An 18,016-nucleotide genomic window follows, 5' to 3' on the forward strand; every position below is an offset into this window, starting at 1 on the left:
TGTTTTTGTTTGTTTGTTTGTTTTCCTTTTCTTTTTTCTTTTTTTTTTTTTGGTGAAGGTCCATATAATAAATATTTTGGAATTTATAGGACATGTGGTCTTTGTTATACCACTCAGCTCTACCAAGGTAGCACCAAAACAGCCATAGACCTTGTGTAAATGAGTGTGGTGTTTCCAATAAAACTATTTACAAAAACAGGAGGGGGATTTGACCTATGGACCAAAGTTAGCCACCTACTACTTTAGAATGATTTATCACAGTGTCCTCCAACTAATAGAAACATGTACATAAGATAGTCACTGCACCAAATTATATTAGTCTTCCAGAAAACAATGGAAGAATAAATGAACTTCATCTGGTTTCACCACAGAATAATATTCTACATTTGCTTTTGTTTCTTCACAGGTGTTTGATCAGTCCTCCTCCTCCTCCTCCTTCTTTAAGATTTTCTTTAAATTCAAGTTAGTTAACATTTAGTATATTATTATTTTCAGGGGATAAAATTCAAAAGATTGATCAGTTGCATTTAACACCCAGTGTCATTACATTCAGTAATGCTCACCACCTATAATGCTCACCACTCAATTACCCAATCTCCCCACTCACCTCTCCTAAGTTTGTTCCCTATAGTTAAGTGTCTCTTATGGTTTGCCTCCCTCTCTTTTTTATCTTATTTTATTTTTCCTTCCCTTTCCCTATGTTCATCACTTTTGTTTCTTAAATTACACATATGAGTGAAATCATACGGTATTTGTCTTTCTCTGACTTATTTAACTTAGCATTATATACTCCAGTTCTGTCCATGTCATTGCAAATAGTAAGATTTCATTCTTTTCGATGGCTGAGTAATATTCCAATACACCACATCTTCTTTATCTATTCATCAGTCAGTGGACATTTGGGATCTTTCCATATTTTGACCAGTATTGTTATTTTGATTTGTATTTCCCTGATAGTAAGTGATATTGAATATTTTTTTAATGTGTCTATTGGCCATTTGTATGTCTCCTTTGGAAAAATGTCTGTTCATGTCTTTTGCCCATTTATTGGCTGTATTTTTTGGGGTGTTGAGTTTAAGTTCTTCATAGATTGTAGATACCAAATCTTTTTCTAGTCATTTGCAAATATCCTCCCATCCAGTAGGTTGCCTTTTAGTTTTGTTGTTTCCTTTGCTGTTCAGAAGCTTTTTATCCTGATGAAGTCCCAATAGTTCATTGTTGCTTTTGTTTCCCTTGCCTCCAGTGATTTGTCTAGTAAGGAGTTGCTCTGGCCAAGGTCAAAGAGATTGTTACCTGTGTTCTCTTCTGGATTTTGATAGATTCCTGTCTCACATATAGGTCTTTCATCCATTTTGAGTTTATTTTTGTGTATGTTGTAAGAAAGTGGTTCAGTTTTATTCTCCTACACGTTGCTGTCCAGTTTTCCCAACACCATTTATTGAAGAGACTGTCTTTTTGGCTATTCTATTTTGTCCATTGGCTATTCTTTCCTGCTTTGTCAAAAATTAGTTGACCATAGAATTATTTGTCCATTTCTGAGTTCTTGATTCTATTCCACTGGGCTATGTGACTGTTTTATTGCCAGTAACATGCTCTCTTGATGATTATAGCTTTGTAATACAGCTTGAAGTCTGGAATTGTGATGCCTCCAGCTTTGGTTTTCTTCTTCATCACTACTTTGGCTATTTGAGGTCTTTTCTGGTTCCACATAAATTATACGATTATTTGTTCCAGCTCTGTGAAAAATGCTGGTGCTATTTGATAGGGATTGCATTGAATGTGTACATTGCTTTGGGTAATATAGACATTTTAACAACATTTGTTCTCCCAGTCTATGAGCATGGAATGTTTTTCCATTTCTTTGTGTCTTCCTCAATTTCTTTCATACATGTTCTATAGTTATCAGAGTACAGATCTTTTACCTCTTTGGTTAGGTTTATTCCTAGGTATCTTATGGTTTTTGGTATAATTGTAAATGGGATCAATTCCTTGGATTTCTCTTTCTGCTGCTTTATTACTGGTGAATAGAAATGCAACAGATTCCTGTGCATTGATTTTATATCCTACAACTGTGCCGAATTCTTCTATCAGTTCTAGCAACATTTTAATGGAAACTTTTGAGTTTTCTACATAGAGTATCATGTCATCTGCAAAGAGTGAAAGTCTGACCTCTTCCTTGCCAATCTGGGTACTTGATTTTCTTATAAAGTAAACTTAAACTCTTCTATTTGCTGAAAACTAAATTTCATTGGGTTGTTTCCATAGAAAAATGGTAATGCAGACTGAAAAGTCTGCCTAATCATTGAATTCTTCTGGTTTATAGAATGTTGGATTGCTCTAGGTTTTATTTATCTTAAGAAGGAGGAAGTGGAGGGGAGATCTTTCTTTCACAATCCTCTTTAATTCCTATTTTTCTTTATTAAAGATTGTCTATTTTAATAATAGAAAAAATAAAGTAATCTTTATCTTTATGCCATAAGAATCAAGTTTATTACTGAAATTAAGAATTATCAACAATCTAAATAGTTTATCATGGTGGTCAAGGATATAGACTACCTTCTAATGCCCTCTCTGCCACTTACTGCGTGTATGATCTTGAGCAAATTGCTTGCTTCTCTGTGCCTCAGCAATAAAATAAGGTTAATAATAACACTATTCAAATAGGATTGTTATGAAAAGTCAATAAATTAATACAGGAAAACCAACCACTCAGGGCAGTGCTTGTTACACAAAAAGCACCCCACAAAGAGCTATTATTATCATCCAATTATTTTAAATTTTACTTAAACATATTTTGCAAGTGCAATCCATCTTAAAACTACCGGAATCCTCTGAGATGCAGATGCTTGTAAAGCACAAGCCCTAGTACTGGAAGAGGACTTTGTAGTCATTTGTTGTTTTCATTGCTCACACAGGAACTTTTCTCTGTCCAATGCTCACACAGGAACCTTTCTCTGTCCAATAACATCAAGGTCTTTTGTTCTCCTTCTGGGCATTTTCAGTTGCCAGATCCATAGCACCTTACAAAGCAACTGGTTTCATTTAAATTTCAGCTGCACATCTAATAAGCACAGTGATATTAATGAGACAGGTAATGTCTCTGAGCTCAGTGTCTTCATCTGTAAAGTCAAGTTAATATTCTTTATCTACTTCAGAAAGGATGGAGAAAGAAGAATATTTCTCACTCTTTGAATTTCACAAAGTAGCATTCCAGAGAGATTTCCACATTCCAGGAGAGAAAAGAATGGAAAGAAAGCACACAGTTTGTCTTTACCATCTCCCTCCCTTCCCCCTTGGAATGAGTGATTGGCTTGTCTGGTGAGGTGGAAACACCAGGTGTGACTCAGCCTCTTCTTTTTATGGAGCAGTCTGTCCTCTGAATCCAAGAGTCTTCCTTTGGTCATTCTGAAAGCCATCTTCTAAAGCAGGAAACTCTTGCTATTGTCCAGCTCTGCCTGTGACTCTAGGGTTGAGTGGCAGTGTTAGGAGGTTCATTTGGTCACAGATCAAAGACTTGGTCTCTAATTAACTGATATGTATGTTAATCTCCATGACTCATTCCCATTGGCTTTTAATTTGAGAACAGAGCTGTTGTTTAATCAACGTTTAAAACTCCAACAGTGAGAATTCATTACAATCTTTGATGAGAAAGTACATATGCAAATGTTAAATCTGCTGTTATTTTAAGAGTATTTCTCCAGGATAGTATAGCCAGATCATTTTTTCCCTACTGCTTGTCACTGATGGAATAATATAAAATAAAGATAACCTATAAAACCACTTATTAACAGTGTAGTTTTCCTTGTTCTCCAACCTTTACTCATAATCTCTCGAATCACTGCTACTCCCAACTCCACAACACACATACAATTTCTTCTTGCCTCCAAAATTATGAAGAATAGAGGGGTTATCAAGTGACTTTTATATTTTCAAACCTTTAACCATATCAACCTCGTTTTAAAAAAAAAATTATGTCCCACTTCTGGAGTTGACCTTCTCAGCTTGCTTCCTTCCTCCATCTATGCTTCAAATGCCACGCATTCCCACATATTAGGGGTTTTGCACAATTAATTGTTCTCCATCATTTATTAAACTCCCTTATCCTACTTGGATCCTAAAATTAAACCTCTGTGACTGGCCTCTGTATGCAAAATACAAATCCTTGTGAGTCATAAAAGAAAAAGTTTGGCATTGTCCAAAATGTCATAAACAAAGTCAAAAGCAAATAGCAAGAGGGAAAATATTTGCTACATATGTCAATGAACCACTTTCCTTAATCTATAAAGTACTTCTGTATAAATTAATAAGGAGAAATAAACAGAAAAAATTGACTAAGGCATGAAGCTTGGAGAAAATATAAATATATCACTTATTCATACATGAAAGATATAGAAACTCACTCATAACTAAGAAGTACAAATTAAAATATTATAATGCCAGTTTTCCCTTATACAATTAGCAAGTACCAAATAATTTATTAATACTGTGTATAAATACAGATATAAATATGTAAATGCTTTTCACTGTATAGCTTTGTTCATTGTTAACATTTTTTCATGATCATAATTACATTTTGGGGGAAAAAAAACTTGACTATATTAAAAACCTGTCTCATTTTTCCTCAAGAGATAGTCTTATCATTCTCCACTCTCCTTTTTTAAAATTAGTTTAACTTCACAAAACAGCAGCTTATATGTCATGGGTTCATTTTCTCACCTCCTTACATCTTAGCTACTTCATTCAGAATCTAATTTAATCTCTCCATTTGTGCATGTCTTGCTAAATCACCAATTAATAAATATACCTCAATAAATCTAAAGGTCCTTTCAGTATTATTTTCACTTGCTCTAGAATTACTTGACACTGGTGGCCCCTCCTTTAGACATTCTCCTCCACTGGCTGGGATGACAGAACATATTCTGCATTTTCCTCCTCCATCTCTGGATTTGTCTTCTCCCTATCACCTTTTCATAGTTCATCCTTTTTCCAATCATTACATTCTGAGATCCCTTTCAAAGCCACATTCTTAGACTTCCTCCACTTGAATTCTACATACTCATACTTCTGTTCATAAATCTAAACTACTCAGATGATTCACTCATTTTTATTTACAGCCTGTATATCTCTTTTGAGCCACAGACTCATATATTCTGATTTCTTGGCTATATTTATGTTTGAAACATACAACAGGTCATTTTAATAAAAACTGAACTCATGATCTATTCTCTACTTCACACCTGATTCTTTTCCAACTCTCTTCACTTCAGTAAAGTTATCATCATTCATCTTGTTATAAAACACAAGAATCTTACGAGTTACTCTTGACATCTTTCCCATGCTCATCTGCAATATCCAATGTGCCCAATAGCTCCTGTTGATTTTTTTCAACTTATGGAGTTGTACATAATACACAAAAAAATCCATATATTCAATGTATACATGTTGATGAGTTTGGACATATGCATATATCCTGCTACTATCATAACAAAAACATAATAAGCACATTTTAATTAGTAAGTGGCTCAATCTGAGACTTAGTCCATCATCATATCATATTTTTTAAAGATTTTATTTATTTATTCATGAGAGACACAAAGAGAGAGAGAGGCAGAGACACAGGCAGAGGGAGAAGCAGCCTCCACACAGGGAACCTGATGTGGGACTTGATCCTGGGACTCCAGGACCACGCCCTGGGCCAAAGGCAGGTGCTAAACCACTGAGCCACCCAGGGATCCTCATCATCATATCATTTTTGTTAGGGAAACTGGTTCGTCTGTAACTACCCTATATTTTCTAATCCACAACCCATACCCAAGTTATCTTTTGAAATATAACACCTATCATATTCTTATCCTCACAAAAAAAGAGGATTCTCTAATAATGGGATAAAAATCAAAATACCACAAGGCTGAAAACATTGTCTCCTAGGCATCTCTCCAAACTTCTTCACACAAGTTCCTCTTATCCTTTTGCTCAACTCTCATGGTTCAGAGAGTTTTACATATAACCTGAGGCAGATACATCTAGACAATTGCTTGTTTATGGACTGAACATCTTATGGTGTTGCATCATATGCAACTAGTCTGGCCTTTCCAACTCATGTAGATAAACAGAAAACTGCAGGCAAAGTGGAGCATAGTTTGGCTGGCTTTATTTGCACTACAAATTAATCACTATAATTTCAATAACTTTCAAGGCATTTTACTAAGTGTATTTAACCTTCAAAGGGTAACCTAAAACAAAAACAGCAATAAAGCGAAATTAAATGGAGCTTATCCTAAGTGTAGAAAAATTTATGTTGCTAAGACTTCTTTGTGATACTTAGAATGGCCACTAGAATAAGAAACTGGAGTAATCTTGCCCAGTCATTTAACTTCTGAGTCTCAATCCTCTCCCGTACAAAAATGGCATCATTATTACCAAACTCAAAGGTATCTAAAAGTTAACATATTCAGCATTGTTTACAACATTAATCTCTCTCTCTCTCTCGTCCTCCCATCTCCTCTCATAATTTCCTCTCCTTTCCTTCTCCTTCTCTTTCCTTCTCCCCTTGTCTTCTGACACATAACAGCAACTCAATGAAAATAAGTTTTGGTTTTGTTTCTTATTATGATTAAAAGACACTGGCCCATTGGAAGACAAGTATACTTATTTTAAAAGGGGCTTTAATTTAGAATGAATGCTCTGATAATATGCAAGGATGAAGACTAATGTCTACCTCTGAATAATACTTCTATAATAATTTTAGCAGAACAATTGTTTGTAATTCTATCCACAAAGTTATTTCTTAGAATAAGCTCTTGTCCTTTCCATTTCGAAAAATACTGATGAAGAGTAACCTTCTGACAAGAAATACTGGTTATAATTCCCAAACAGTTTTGTAATTTAAGTACATGTCCTCTTGCAGCATGGTAATAATCATCACATTGAAGGACAGAGATTCTTAATTCAAATAGATACACGGTTTTAGTTAATTATAGACAAGATAAAAACAATCTTTAGCTAATTTGCTAAAAGTTGGTCCTTGTTTCCAAGTTCATATTTATGTTTAAACTTGTAAATAATATAACTCAAATGATATTTTCTCAGGCCAAGAACTAGAACACGGTATCCATTCTAGAAAAATTAGCCCCTTTAGAAATGTTATTACTGTTCACATTATTGATCCCATTCTACTGTCAAGGCCAAAGTGTTTAGCAAGACTATTTCAGGGACCTAGACAGGACATTTTTATTGGCAATAAGACAACAGATTATCCTGAGTTCAAATGAGAAGACCCAGTGGCCAGGTCTATATCACTCTAACATTGTTCTGATGTGCAGCACAGATGGTGAGGTATGTTGATGGATGAGGTCATCTCAGCAGCAGAGTTATCTTACTAGTCTCACCATATATTTTAGTTGAATGACCTACTAAACATGGCTGTCCCAAAGCAACTGGACATATTTATAACTATGGCTGTTAAATGGGACCCTCTAGGAAGTTCTGAATATAGATTCCCCTCTCATAGCCTTGACTTCTAATTTCTTTTTTTCCCTTTCCTTTTTTCTTTTACTTTTTCTTTTTTTCTGAGAGAGAGAGAGAGAGAGAGAGAGAGAGAGAGAATGAGAGCAAGCAGGCATGTGTGTGTGAGTAGTGGAAAGAGAGTGAGAGAGAGAATCTTAAGCAGGCTCCACACCCAGCACACAGCCAGATGTGGGGCTCAGTCTCATGAGATCATGACCTGAGCTGAAATCAAGAGTCAGACACTAAACCGACTGAGCCACCAAGGTGCCCCTTGACTTCTAGTTTCTAAGAACCATATTAAGTTGGGCCTGAGTTGGGTAGGGGAAGGAAGGAGCATAAAGGAAGACTGGGAGAATATATGCAAACAAAATAATCTCAAAGTATTAAGAGCACAGCATAGAGAATATAGTCAATGATATTGCAATAGCACTATATGGTGACAGATGGTAGGTATACCTCGAGTGAGCATAATGTAACCCATAGAAATACTAAATCACTAAGTTGTACACCTGAAACTAATGTAACATTGTATGTCAACTATAGGAGTTATAGGGTGATTGAATTTTGTAGAAAGGAGCATTAAAATAAAAATGCTATCTTAAATTTTAATGATCTAGGGTATTTTCTTTATATACTCAATATTTGTGAAGAACTGGGAGTTTGCTATCAGACAACTTCTTTGCTGTTTCTATTTTACAGGAGACAGTCTAGTAGAGAAAAGCACTGGATTAGGTCCACAGTAGTTGGGCTCTTGTCTGACCTTAACCACATTTTCTAAACTTCTGAGGTATCAGTTTCCTCGCTTGTAAAGTGAGAGTGAGTAGATGTGCTAAATTCTCTCTTAAAACTATTATTTTTTGCCTTTCTGCTCACTATCCTAGACTTCCACTCTTATGAATAGGAATGCCTAAAATTTACTGAAAAGTAACAGAACATAGTGCTGAATGCTCAGTCTCTAGAATTACACACTTATATTTGTTTTCAACACATATATCTATATGGCCTTCTAGTTTTCAATATAAATTGAGTCTTAGGGGATCCCTGGGTGGCTCGGTGGTTCAGTGCCTGCCTTTGGCCCAGGGCGTTATCCTGGAGTCCCGGGATCGAGTCCTGCGTCAGGCTCCCGGCATGGAGCCTGCTTCTCCCTCTGCCTGTGTCTCTGCCTCTCTCTCTCTCTCTCTCTCATGAATAAATAAATAAAATCTTTAAAATAAATAAATAAATTGAGTCTTAGAGTCCTTGTCTATAAAATGGAGATGATATTAGTACTCAACATGAAGTTGTTCTTTGATTTTTTTCATATCACTTGCTACCTTCTAATTTACCATCTGTAAGATCCATAAAGGTAGCAAGTATTGTCTGTTTTATTCATTGACGTATCCCAAGTATCTTAACATATAGTAGCTAGTCAATATCTATCAAATGAATACATGAAATAATGTGTATACAGAGCTTAGTGTAGTAACTAGCACAAAGCATTTGATAAATGATCCCATTAATGGTCTTGATAAATGGTTAATATTCATTTCACCATGAACATGTAGAAATGGAAGAGGTAGAAATGTTTCAAAGAGAAGATGAAGGGGACTAATGACCATGCTGTTACCAAATATCTGCAAGACTACCACAAGTTACTTTCAAAGACAAGAATATGAGCCAAGAGGTGGAAACTACAGGGAGATATTTTTTTTCTAATCTGGAGTGAGAAAGATTTTCTAACAAAACTCTTCTAAGATGAAATGAACTGGTGCTCAAGTAAATGTTGAATTATTATTAGCCAATCAAATGAAGGAATTAAGAAATTTAATTAAAGGTTATGTCTACTATTACACGAATCAAAGATGTGGAGAGAACTTCTTATAAATAGCATATACAAAATAAACTTTAAAATATATGAAATAGGGGATCCTGGCTGGTTTAGTCAGTAAAGCGAATGACTTTTGATCTTGAGGTTGTAAGTTTGAAGCCCATGATGGGTATAGAGTTCACTTAAAATCTTAATTTATATATATATAAACATATATATATATATGTTTATATATATATATATATAAAATATTGAATTTTGGCCTTGTGGTGCTGCTGGCAATAAAAATATAGATGGAAAGTAGTAAATATAGTGAATACCTACATATTTCCCTTATATACATGTAATCAAAAAACATTTACTTGTTATCAAACTCCAATAAAAAATATACAAAAACCCCACATTTACTTGTTAACAAATCATATGGTTGAAAAACAAATGCAGCTGATTTGTCTTATTAATGTTGGCAATGCAGCAGACAGGAGCTACAGAATCTCTTATACTCTACTAGAAAAAGAGGACTGTTAAAAGCCGGCTTCTTTCTTTCCTATTCTTTTTATCCCAGTGCTAACACTGCACTTTGGAATTTAATACCAGAGTGGGAGTGCTCCTGGGTTGTATGAAACTAACTGGTGCCTCACTTTTTCTTTCTTTTTTTTTTTTTCACTCTTTCCAACTAGGGATGATTTTAGACAAAATGTATGACATCAGTGAAAAAGGAATCTCACTCAATATCATTTTTATGAAGGATAGTTGGCCTCATACTAAAATAGTCCCATCAATCTACTGCCATCAGGTCAGACAGAAAAGCATTAGGTACATAAAGTGGCTGTCATAAAATGTAGCCAGACAGGAGCCAAGTCTGATCACAGAAGGTCAGTTAGGCATTTAGAAAATAAAGGAAGCATGTTTTCTTTAACGAGCCATCAAAAGTTAATAACAAGTGAGTTAGCTTTCTATTTTGGACAGAAATATTGTGAAAGATGCAGGGGTTCTCAAGGTTTTCTCTATTTTTTCAATTGGCTGCCTACTAAGACAAGATATGCAATAACAAAACTTTTCAAAGTTATAGAATAGTGAACTACATTCTCATGGTCAAACTATGGGGTCATTTTATGAATTGTGACGCTTAATATCATATGATGACTTACTGGACCCTGGGGTGCCCAGATATTTGGCTAGACATTATTCTGAGTATGTCTATGAGGGTGCTTCTGGATGACATTAACATTTGCATCAATACACTAAGTAACGAAGATTGCTTTTCCTAATGTGGGTGGGTCTCATCTAATCTGTTGAAGACCTGAGTAGGACAGAAAAGACTGAGTAAGAGAAAATTCTTCCTACATGAGTGCTTGAGCTGGGACATTGGTCTTTTCTGGCCTTCAGACTTGAACTTAAACATTGGCTCTTTCTAGGCCCCAAGCCTGCCAGTGTTCAGATCAACTATACCATTGGCTCCTCTAGGTGTATCTCTTTCATCTCACTTTCTTTCTCTCTCTCTCTCCCTCTCTTTCCATACACACACACCTATACACACATACACACATATCATTATATTGGTTTCTCTAGAAAACTCTAATATACTGATTCAACAGCATCAGCAGGGAATGAGCTGAGTTGTGCCAATCTAGTGGATTATCCAGATAATTAAAGTCAATCCCCGTAGAATTTAATGTTTTAGGAACTTGTCTGGTAACAGTGTAAAACTCAAAATTCTATGAATCTCTATTACAACACAAATTAGTTTAGCCATTCTCAAAATCAATTTCACAAGCAACAGAAAAAAAAAATCTGAAAAACATTTACCTCCCAAGGAAATTACAAAATGATCCAAGTATCTAAGAACCCATCTCATTTCCTTACAGTCACTTTTTTTTTTTTTAAGACTTAAGTACTCATCTTCATGTGTTGATTCCTGTTATCAGTAATCAGCACATAGCATATCCACTTCTTTTCTATGATTATCTCTAGGCTCTGGTGCTTTATGATATTTAAGTTCTACTTCTACCACACGCATTAAGTTTCCAAAGCATCTGTCCTCATGCACCAGAAGATACCCTTGGTGTTGCCAAATTCCTGGCATTACCTTCATGTGAATTTTCTCATTGTCACTCACCTGCCCAGAAGCAGAAATTCGCCTGCTAGACCCAGGCGCCTCATGGCCATCAGCAGACCTCTCACTGTCATGCCCTCACAGAAGCAGGCCACCACCCGGGCCTTGGGCAAGTGACTCCTAAGCTTCTTCAGCAGCTTATCGAAGCTCTGTTCCCCTGCATTGCTGTAGATTTTGTAAGAGTGAGCGATGCAAATTCCTTCCTTGGCTGACATATCTTTGAAAGCTTCCATCCCACTCTCTCCATAGTTCCCTGTGTAAAAACAGATAAGCAGAGAGGTAGTGAGATGGCAGTGCTGGACACGCTGGGTCCAGTTAGAATGCAGAAGCACTGGGAACACGAAGGTGACTTGGTACTGTTGAACTTGGAGCCTGAAGACCTGAATGAGGTTTGGCTCTTTCAATGACTTGTTCATTTTGGGCAATTTACAACGAAACTACATTATACGTATGCATTGAACTCTAAATTTTGTTTGAGAGAGAGAGAGAGAGAGAGAGAACAGCATAAAAAGCAGAAGCAATTAAGCTCCCCTTTGACTTAAAAAGTTCACACTCTAGTGTGAGATGATGAAAGACATTTGTCTGCTGTACTTTCATTCTGTCTCACTTCCTTTTGCTTCTTATTGTATGACTCTCTTATTCCACTGGCTCAGATTCTTGTATTTAAAGACACAATACATACATTTACATGGTATAGATGTTGTGCAGATAGCATATAGAACATTATATTTTTATAGAATATTATGCATATTATATTCTATTAGCAATCATAAGATTTTGTGACTTTATCCCAACCAAAAATTCCATATCCTTGCTTGAGATTGGAGTCTTGTCAGAGGTAAATGTATAAGCTTATGAAAAACATTTCATAAGTTTCATTCTGTATAAGCATAGGGAGGTTAGTGATTTGGGGGAATAATTCCAAAGCCTTGTGCAAATGTGAAGGGCTAAGGACTGATGGTGGTCCTTTAAATTGATGGAATGTGGTGATCAATACTGACAATCAACTATATGCCAGGCAGTGTACCAAAAACTTTATAGATGTGACCTCACTTAATTCTCACAAGAATATAGTGAGACATTATGACTTTCTTTCTGCAGATAAGAAAACAGATGAGGCAGTTACTTTTACACTTGCCCAATGTTACATACCCAGTAGGTGGAATTTTGTATTACATTCTCAGATCAAAGAGAGTGGATTCTGCTCCCTTCACTTGTCCATGGCTGACTTTTAGAAAACTTAGAAGCCCAATTATATCTACATTTCTTTTTCCAATTTAAAGGTCATGATACTTCAATTTTAGGTATTTTTAGAGCCTTAAAAGGCTCTAAATTATACTAGGCTCAGTGTCTTGAGTTTACAAAAGATTAGCTGGGTAAGGGGGAATGATTCACAGAATACAGGAGCCTATTACAAGACAAGCAAGTGGTCACTGGCTTCACAATCAACTAGACCTAGGAATAGAAATTTCATCAAGAGGAGATCCCAAATGAATAAGGAAGTACAAGGCATTCAATTGCATTAGTTTCACTATATGACTATAATAGAGATCACTTAAAAATAAGTATACCTGTATAACATTTTGATTTTTGAAAAGTCAATTCATATAAATTAGCTCACAGCTCCTTACGCCAACTCTGAGACATGTAATATTATCTTCCACTCACAACTGATAAAACTGAAGTTCACTTTTAGTAAGTGGCATATAACTTATCACTGCTAATCCTGTGTATGTTCCACTATAGCACAGGTACCTTGCTGCATAACGAGATCCTCAGACTTTGAGAGTTGATTTTTATGTAATTTTATCTTTAAGAAAACGGTAATGGGCAAAGCAGAGCAGGATAGCTTAAGTTCTAGCCAAAGAAACTGGTTGGCCAGCTGCATCTTTCCTTTTTCTCCAGAAATAAAATAAGAAGAAGCCTCTATGGTGATGGCAAATGGGCAATGTAGTTATTTTGCAATTAACAAAGTTTAAAGGATCCTCTCTGAAAAATATGCCTAGGGGCCTAAATTACTAGTTTTATACTAATCTGAGTAATCTATTATTCTCTGATTTATTTTTAGCCAACTCTATTTTTCAACAGACTGTCTTGTACTTAATGCTTTCATTAGTGCTGGGGTATTTGCATAAATAATTTGAGATTAGGTACATAGTGATTGTTACGGCAATAATAATAGTTCTCAATATATTCACAGTTAAATAAGAAAAAAATACCTGACAAATTCATAATCTTTAGCATCTCTCCCAACAACTTAAACTTATTTTTGTTTATACAGTAAATTATATAGAAGTAGCTTGTAATAGGGAGAGAATTTTGTTGTTAGAGAGATCTGAGTTCTAATTCAGCTCGGAAAGTCTCTCTAAATCTAGCTTTTTCACCTGAAAATCAGACATAACACTACCTAATATGTATTCTGCATATATGTTAAACATTATATCTAGTTTAACATTATAATAAATGTTTATAATTATTATAATATATTTTATAATTAGTTATATGTAACTAACATTCTATATAACATGTAATAAACATATAATTATAATATACATTATAAAATAATACATATATTAACTATATAAAATATCTGATAGATAGGCTGGACCCAATTAATTGCACTTATTGGTATTATTGAATGTTTTAGGTATAGTTGAGCTGCTCTCTCCTGGAGCATCTAAAATAAATAATGGAGCAAATGACATTAATACTGAACATTGGATTAAAGAATGAACTTAAACTAGTTGGGGAAAATTATTTTCTCAGAGCAAAACCCAAGCAGTACTCTTTAAAATTAAAATACGAAATGGTCTTAATATATGTGTGACATAAAAGTTCTGCAGAATAATTTTGATTTAATAAAAGCCATTATATGTTGGGAATTAAAAATGGGAGCATGTATTCCATATATTTCAATAAAATTGGGAAGCCTGAAGTGTTGAGATTTTCAGTAGTTGATATAAAGACTGTATTCTGGAATTATTTAAAAATAAAGGAGAAGCTATTAAAAAGTTCCTAAGCTTCTCACAGGAAATGAAATAGATTTCAAGCAATGTATAGGATTAGAAAAAGCTGAGGAAAGAAAGATTTATTTTTTTCTGATAGGGAGACAAAAATGATAGAGAATGGAAGATATGGTGTAATATATGAAACTAACTTGTGGCTTTATTTTAAGCAACTGGTAAAACCAGGAAGGAATTCCACCAGACAATCTCTTTTAAATAGCAGAGGGCTGGTGATTTGGGATTATGAGAAGAAAATGTAATCAAGGCTTCACTGGACTCAGCTCACACTACTCTGCAATAATGCAAATGCCAATTACTGATTTTCAACTTTATGAATCCACTTAGGGACAAAGGAAATAACTCATTATGCAACAGAAATAAATCAACCTTTACAAAAAAAAATTAAAGGAAAAGATGATAAGTTGAGAGAAGCAGGGAGAGCTGGGTGTTGAAATCCTTCATGCACAATTTGGAAGTCAAGATACATAAAAAACAAAAGAGAGATGAGTTATTTGAATCTAAAGAAAATAGGTGACAAATCTAAAATAGAATTATACTTAAGGGAAGATATATGAATTAGGAGATGTTTATTGTCTATAAATAAAAAGTAGGCCTTAAAAAAGGCATATATTCCTAAGAAATAAAAACAGTTTCTAAAGTGTACATTTTACCCTTGAGCCCTCTGTAATATCAGATTTTTAAACATATGGAAGTACAAATTTGAATTAAAAAATTTAATAACATACTTAAAAGTAATTGAAATTGGAAAGTAGATTTGGGCAATTTTAAATAGTTGCTTTAACTAGTGCTATTTGACCTATATCATGTCAGTGGAGATCTGGAAGTATCTGCATCCATCTGGGCCTACAACATATACATTGAAAACAAGACCGGCCAAAGAATAACTTTAAATACTTTAAATATTTCTCCTAACCTACGAGAGATCATTTATTTGAACTCTATGATTAAAGGCATTGAACAATCTTCTAGTATATAATATATAATCGAAGGTAATTGCTCTTTCAGATGGCACCAATTCAGTATCAGTAACAACCATGTTACTGTGGCATCAACGTACTTTCAGGTAAAGGTAATAAAGTATAGGAACATAGATAGGATACATATATATATCTAGCAAATGAGAGGTTTTTCTAGTAAAATATACATTCAAGATATGGTTCAAATTTATGAATTTTGTGTGTGTTGGGGAAAACAATCATAAGCAAAATTAAATTAATAGAATTATACTAAACAGGCTCAGATATTTTTTTTTGCTTGACATTTGTTTCTTTTTTTTCTTTTTCCCCATGAGGCCATCATTATTCCTTCCACTGAAGCTTATGTGATCACCTATAACCTCTTACCATCTCCTATCTTTCATTTATTGAAAACCTTACCAAACATTATGTTTGGGGGTCTTATTTCTTACTATGTTCTTCCATAAGTCCCTTGGATGCTTCATGCATTCCCAGTTATTTACTTATATTCATGATGCTCTTTCTACCTGGAATACCCTCTCCCCATGTCTTTTGTTGAAATCTTACCCATTCTTCTGGTCCAACTAAACTGCCCAGACTGTAGACTTATTTAGGATGTAGGCCACATCTCCATAGCACCACCAAGCAAATGGTTGTGGAACTAAACGGACCTACTCCACCATGCTTTTCAAGGATCTTCCTATAAGAAATAGTGTAATCTATTCATTTAATAGATACTTATGAATAAAGTACAGATATAATACTAGGCTTATTGTAGACTCTAGATATTTACATATTTTAGCTATTGACCTATTTTATAATGCTGAAGAGAGTAATTTTTTTTTACTTGTAATTGTTAGAGAAGTTTATAATTGTGTTATGACAAGGCTGATCACACTAATGATTTTTTGATATTGAGAATTTTGTTAAAAATTCAACCTAAGATATTAACATATTTTTTTCCTTAGGAAAATATAGCCCACTTCATGTATGTGTTTTATTATGAGATTTCTTTTTTTTTTAAGATTTTATTTATTTTTTCATGAGAGACACACACAGAGAGACACAGAGAGAGAGGCAGAGACACAGGCAGAGGGAGAAGCTGGCTCCATGCAGGGAGCCTGATGCGAAACTCGATTCAGGGTCCCCAGGACCACACCCTGGGCTGAAGGTGGCGCTAAACTGCTGAGCCACCTGGGCTGCCCTATTATGAGATTTCTAAGGAGGTTTCCTCCAGTCAGATAATGAGTTAAATGAGTTATGGTGCTAATTAGGTATTATAGCATATCAGGCTCAACTTAAAATATATATCCTGTATTCTACATTATGTACATATATTTATATGTTACATGCTGTATACATTTTTGATATTTTATATATCCTACTTTCAAACACTGTAAGCCCCTTGAGGGTAGTAAATTCATTTACAATTCCACCATATAATAAGAACTAAGGTTCTTGAACAGAAAAGGCTAGAACAGAAGATAGATAAAGAGTAAAATTTTAGAAAAGTACATTTATTTGTTTAAATATGACCATCAGGGGATCCCTGGGTGGCTCAACGGTTTAGCACCTGCCTTTGGCCCAGGGCGAGATCTTGGAGGAAATTTTAATTCATTTTAAAGTATTAAGCAAATATTAGAATTATTTTTCCCCTTTTGGCCCAGATGATCATTTGCCAAAAAGGAAATGAATATTCTCAATATAAACAGTAATTTAAAAATACATTCCGGGCAGCCCGGGTGGCTCAGCAGTTTAGAGCTGCCGTCAGCCCAGGGCCTGATCCTGGGGACCCAGGATCAAGTCCCAACTCAGGCTCCCTGCATGGAGCCTGCTTCTCCCTCTCTGCCTGTGTTTCTGCCTCTCTGTCTCTCTCTCTCATAAATAAATAAAGTCTTTAAAAAAAGTCTTCTCATTATATCCATCTATGCAATGAGTATACCAATTTCAAGCTCTATACTGTACTCATTTATGTTTGTTTCCTATTACTACACAGCCAACTTATTCAAAGTAGGTATTTAAATATTCTCAACAAAAACAATGTATGCATATATTTTTGTTCAATGAAAAGAAGGATGGTAACTGTCCCAAAGAATATTCCTAAATAGGCCCATAGAACTGAGATTTAGATATTTGAGATGTTGAAGACATTATTAACGGAAAGGTTTTAAAGCTTAAAGGATTGGAATACATAAAACATTTTTATCATCTACCATGAACCCTCATCATGGTTCCATGAATTATTATAAATGAATGACTTTGTTATGAAAACCTTAGCCAACAAACAGATTTCTAAGTTTGGGCCAATTATTTCAAATTCTACCGTAGAGTCTTTCTATGCCATGACCCATATAGCACAGAGTTCAATTTGAGATAGGACATTATTAGATCTCATCCAGAGTGTTTTATTATTGAAAGTACTAGAAGGATCTTATTTAGAAAAATCACTTTAGGCATTACTCTAGGCATGGATTATGTAAGTAACTTTTAAGCAATACTCCAATAGTGAACTCAGCAGAAAAAAAAAAAAAAAACAGCTAGTGTAACATAACTTAGTAACTTGGATTTTAAACTATACATTTAAAATATTATTTATGGTAATACA

General features: G+C 34.7%; 1 protein-coding gene across 5 annotated transcripts in view; it reads right to left on the minus strand.

Annotated features, from left to right (window-relative positions):
• GRM5 (glutamate metabotropic receptor 5) overlaps nucleotides 1-18,016 on the minus strand; it is a 519,134-nt gene that overhangs the window by 300,556 nt on the left and 200,562 nt on the right. For all 5 annotated transcript variants that reach the window (XM_077867373.1, XM_077867375.1, XM_077867376.1 and 2 more), the window contains exon 3: nucleotides 11,433-11,682. In XM_077867373.1, the coding sequence (XP_077723499.1) occupies nucleotides 11,433-11,682 (250 nt within the window). The remainder of the gene's footprint in view (nucleotides 1-11,432; nucleotides 11,683-18,016) is intronic.

The sequence above is a fragment of the Canis aureus genome, chromosome 23 (genome assembly GCF_053574225.1).
Source record: "Canis aureus isolate CA01 chromosome 23, VMU_Caureus_v.1.0, whole genome shotgun sequence".
Classification (NCBI taxonomy): domain Eukaryota; kingdom Metazoa; phylum Chordata; class Mammalia; order Carnivora; family Canidae; genus Canis; species Canis aureus.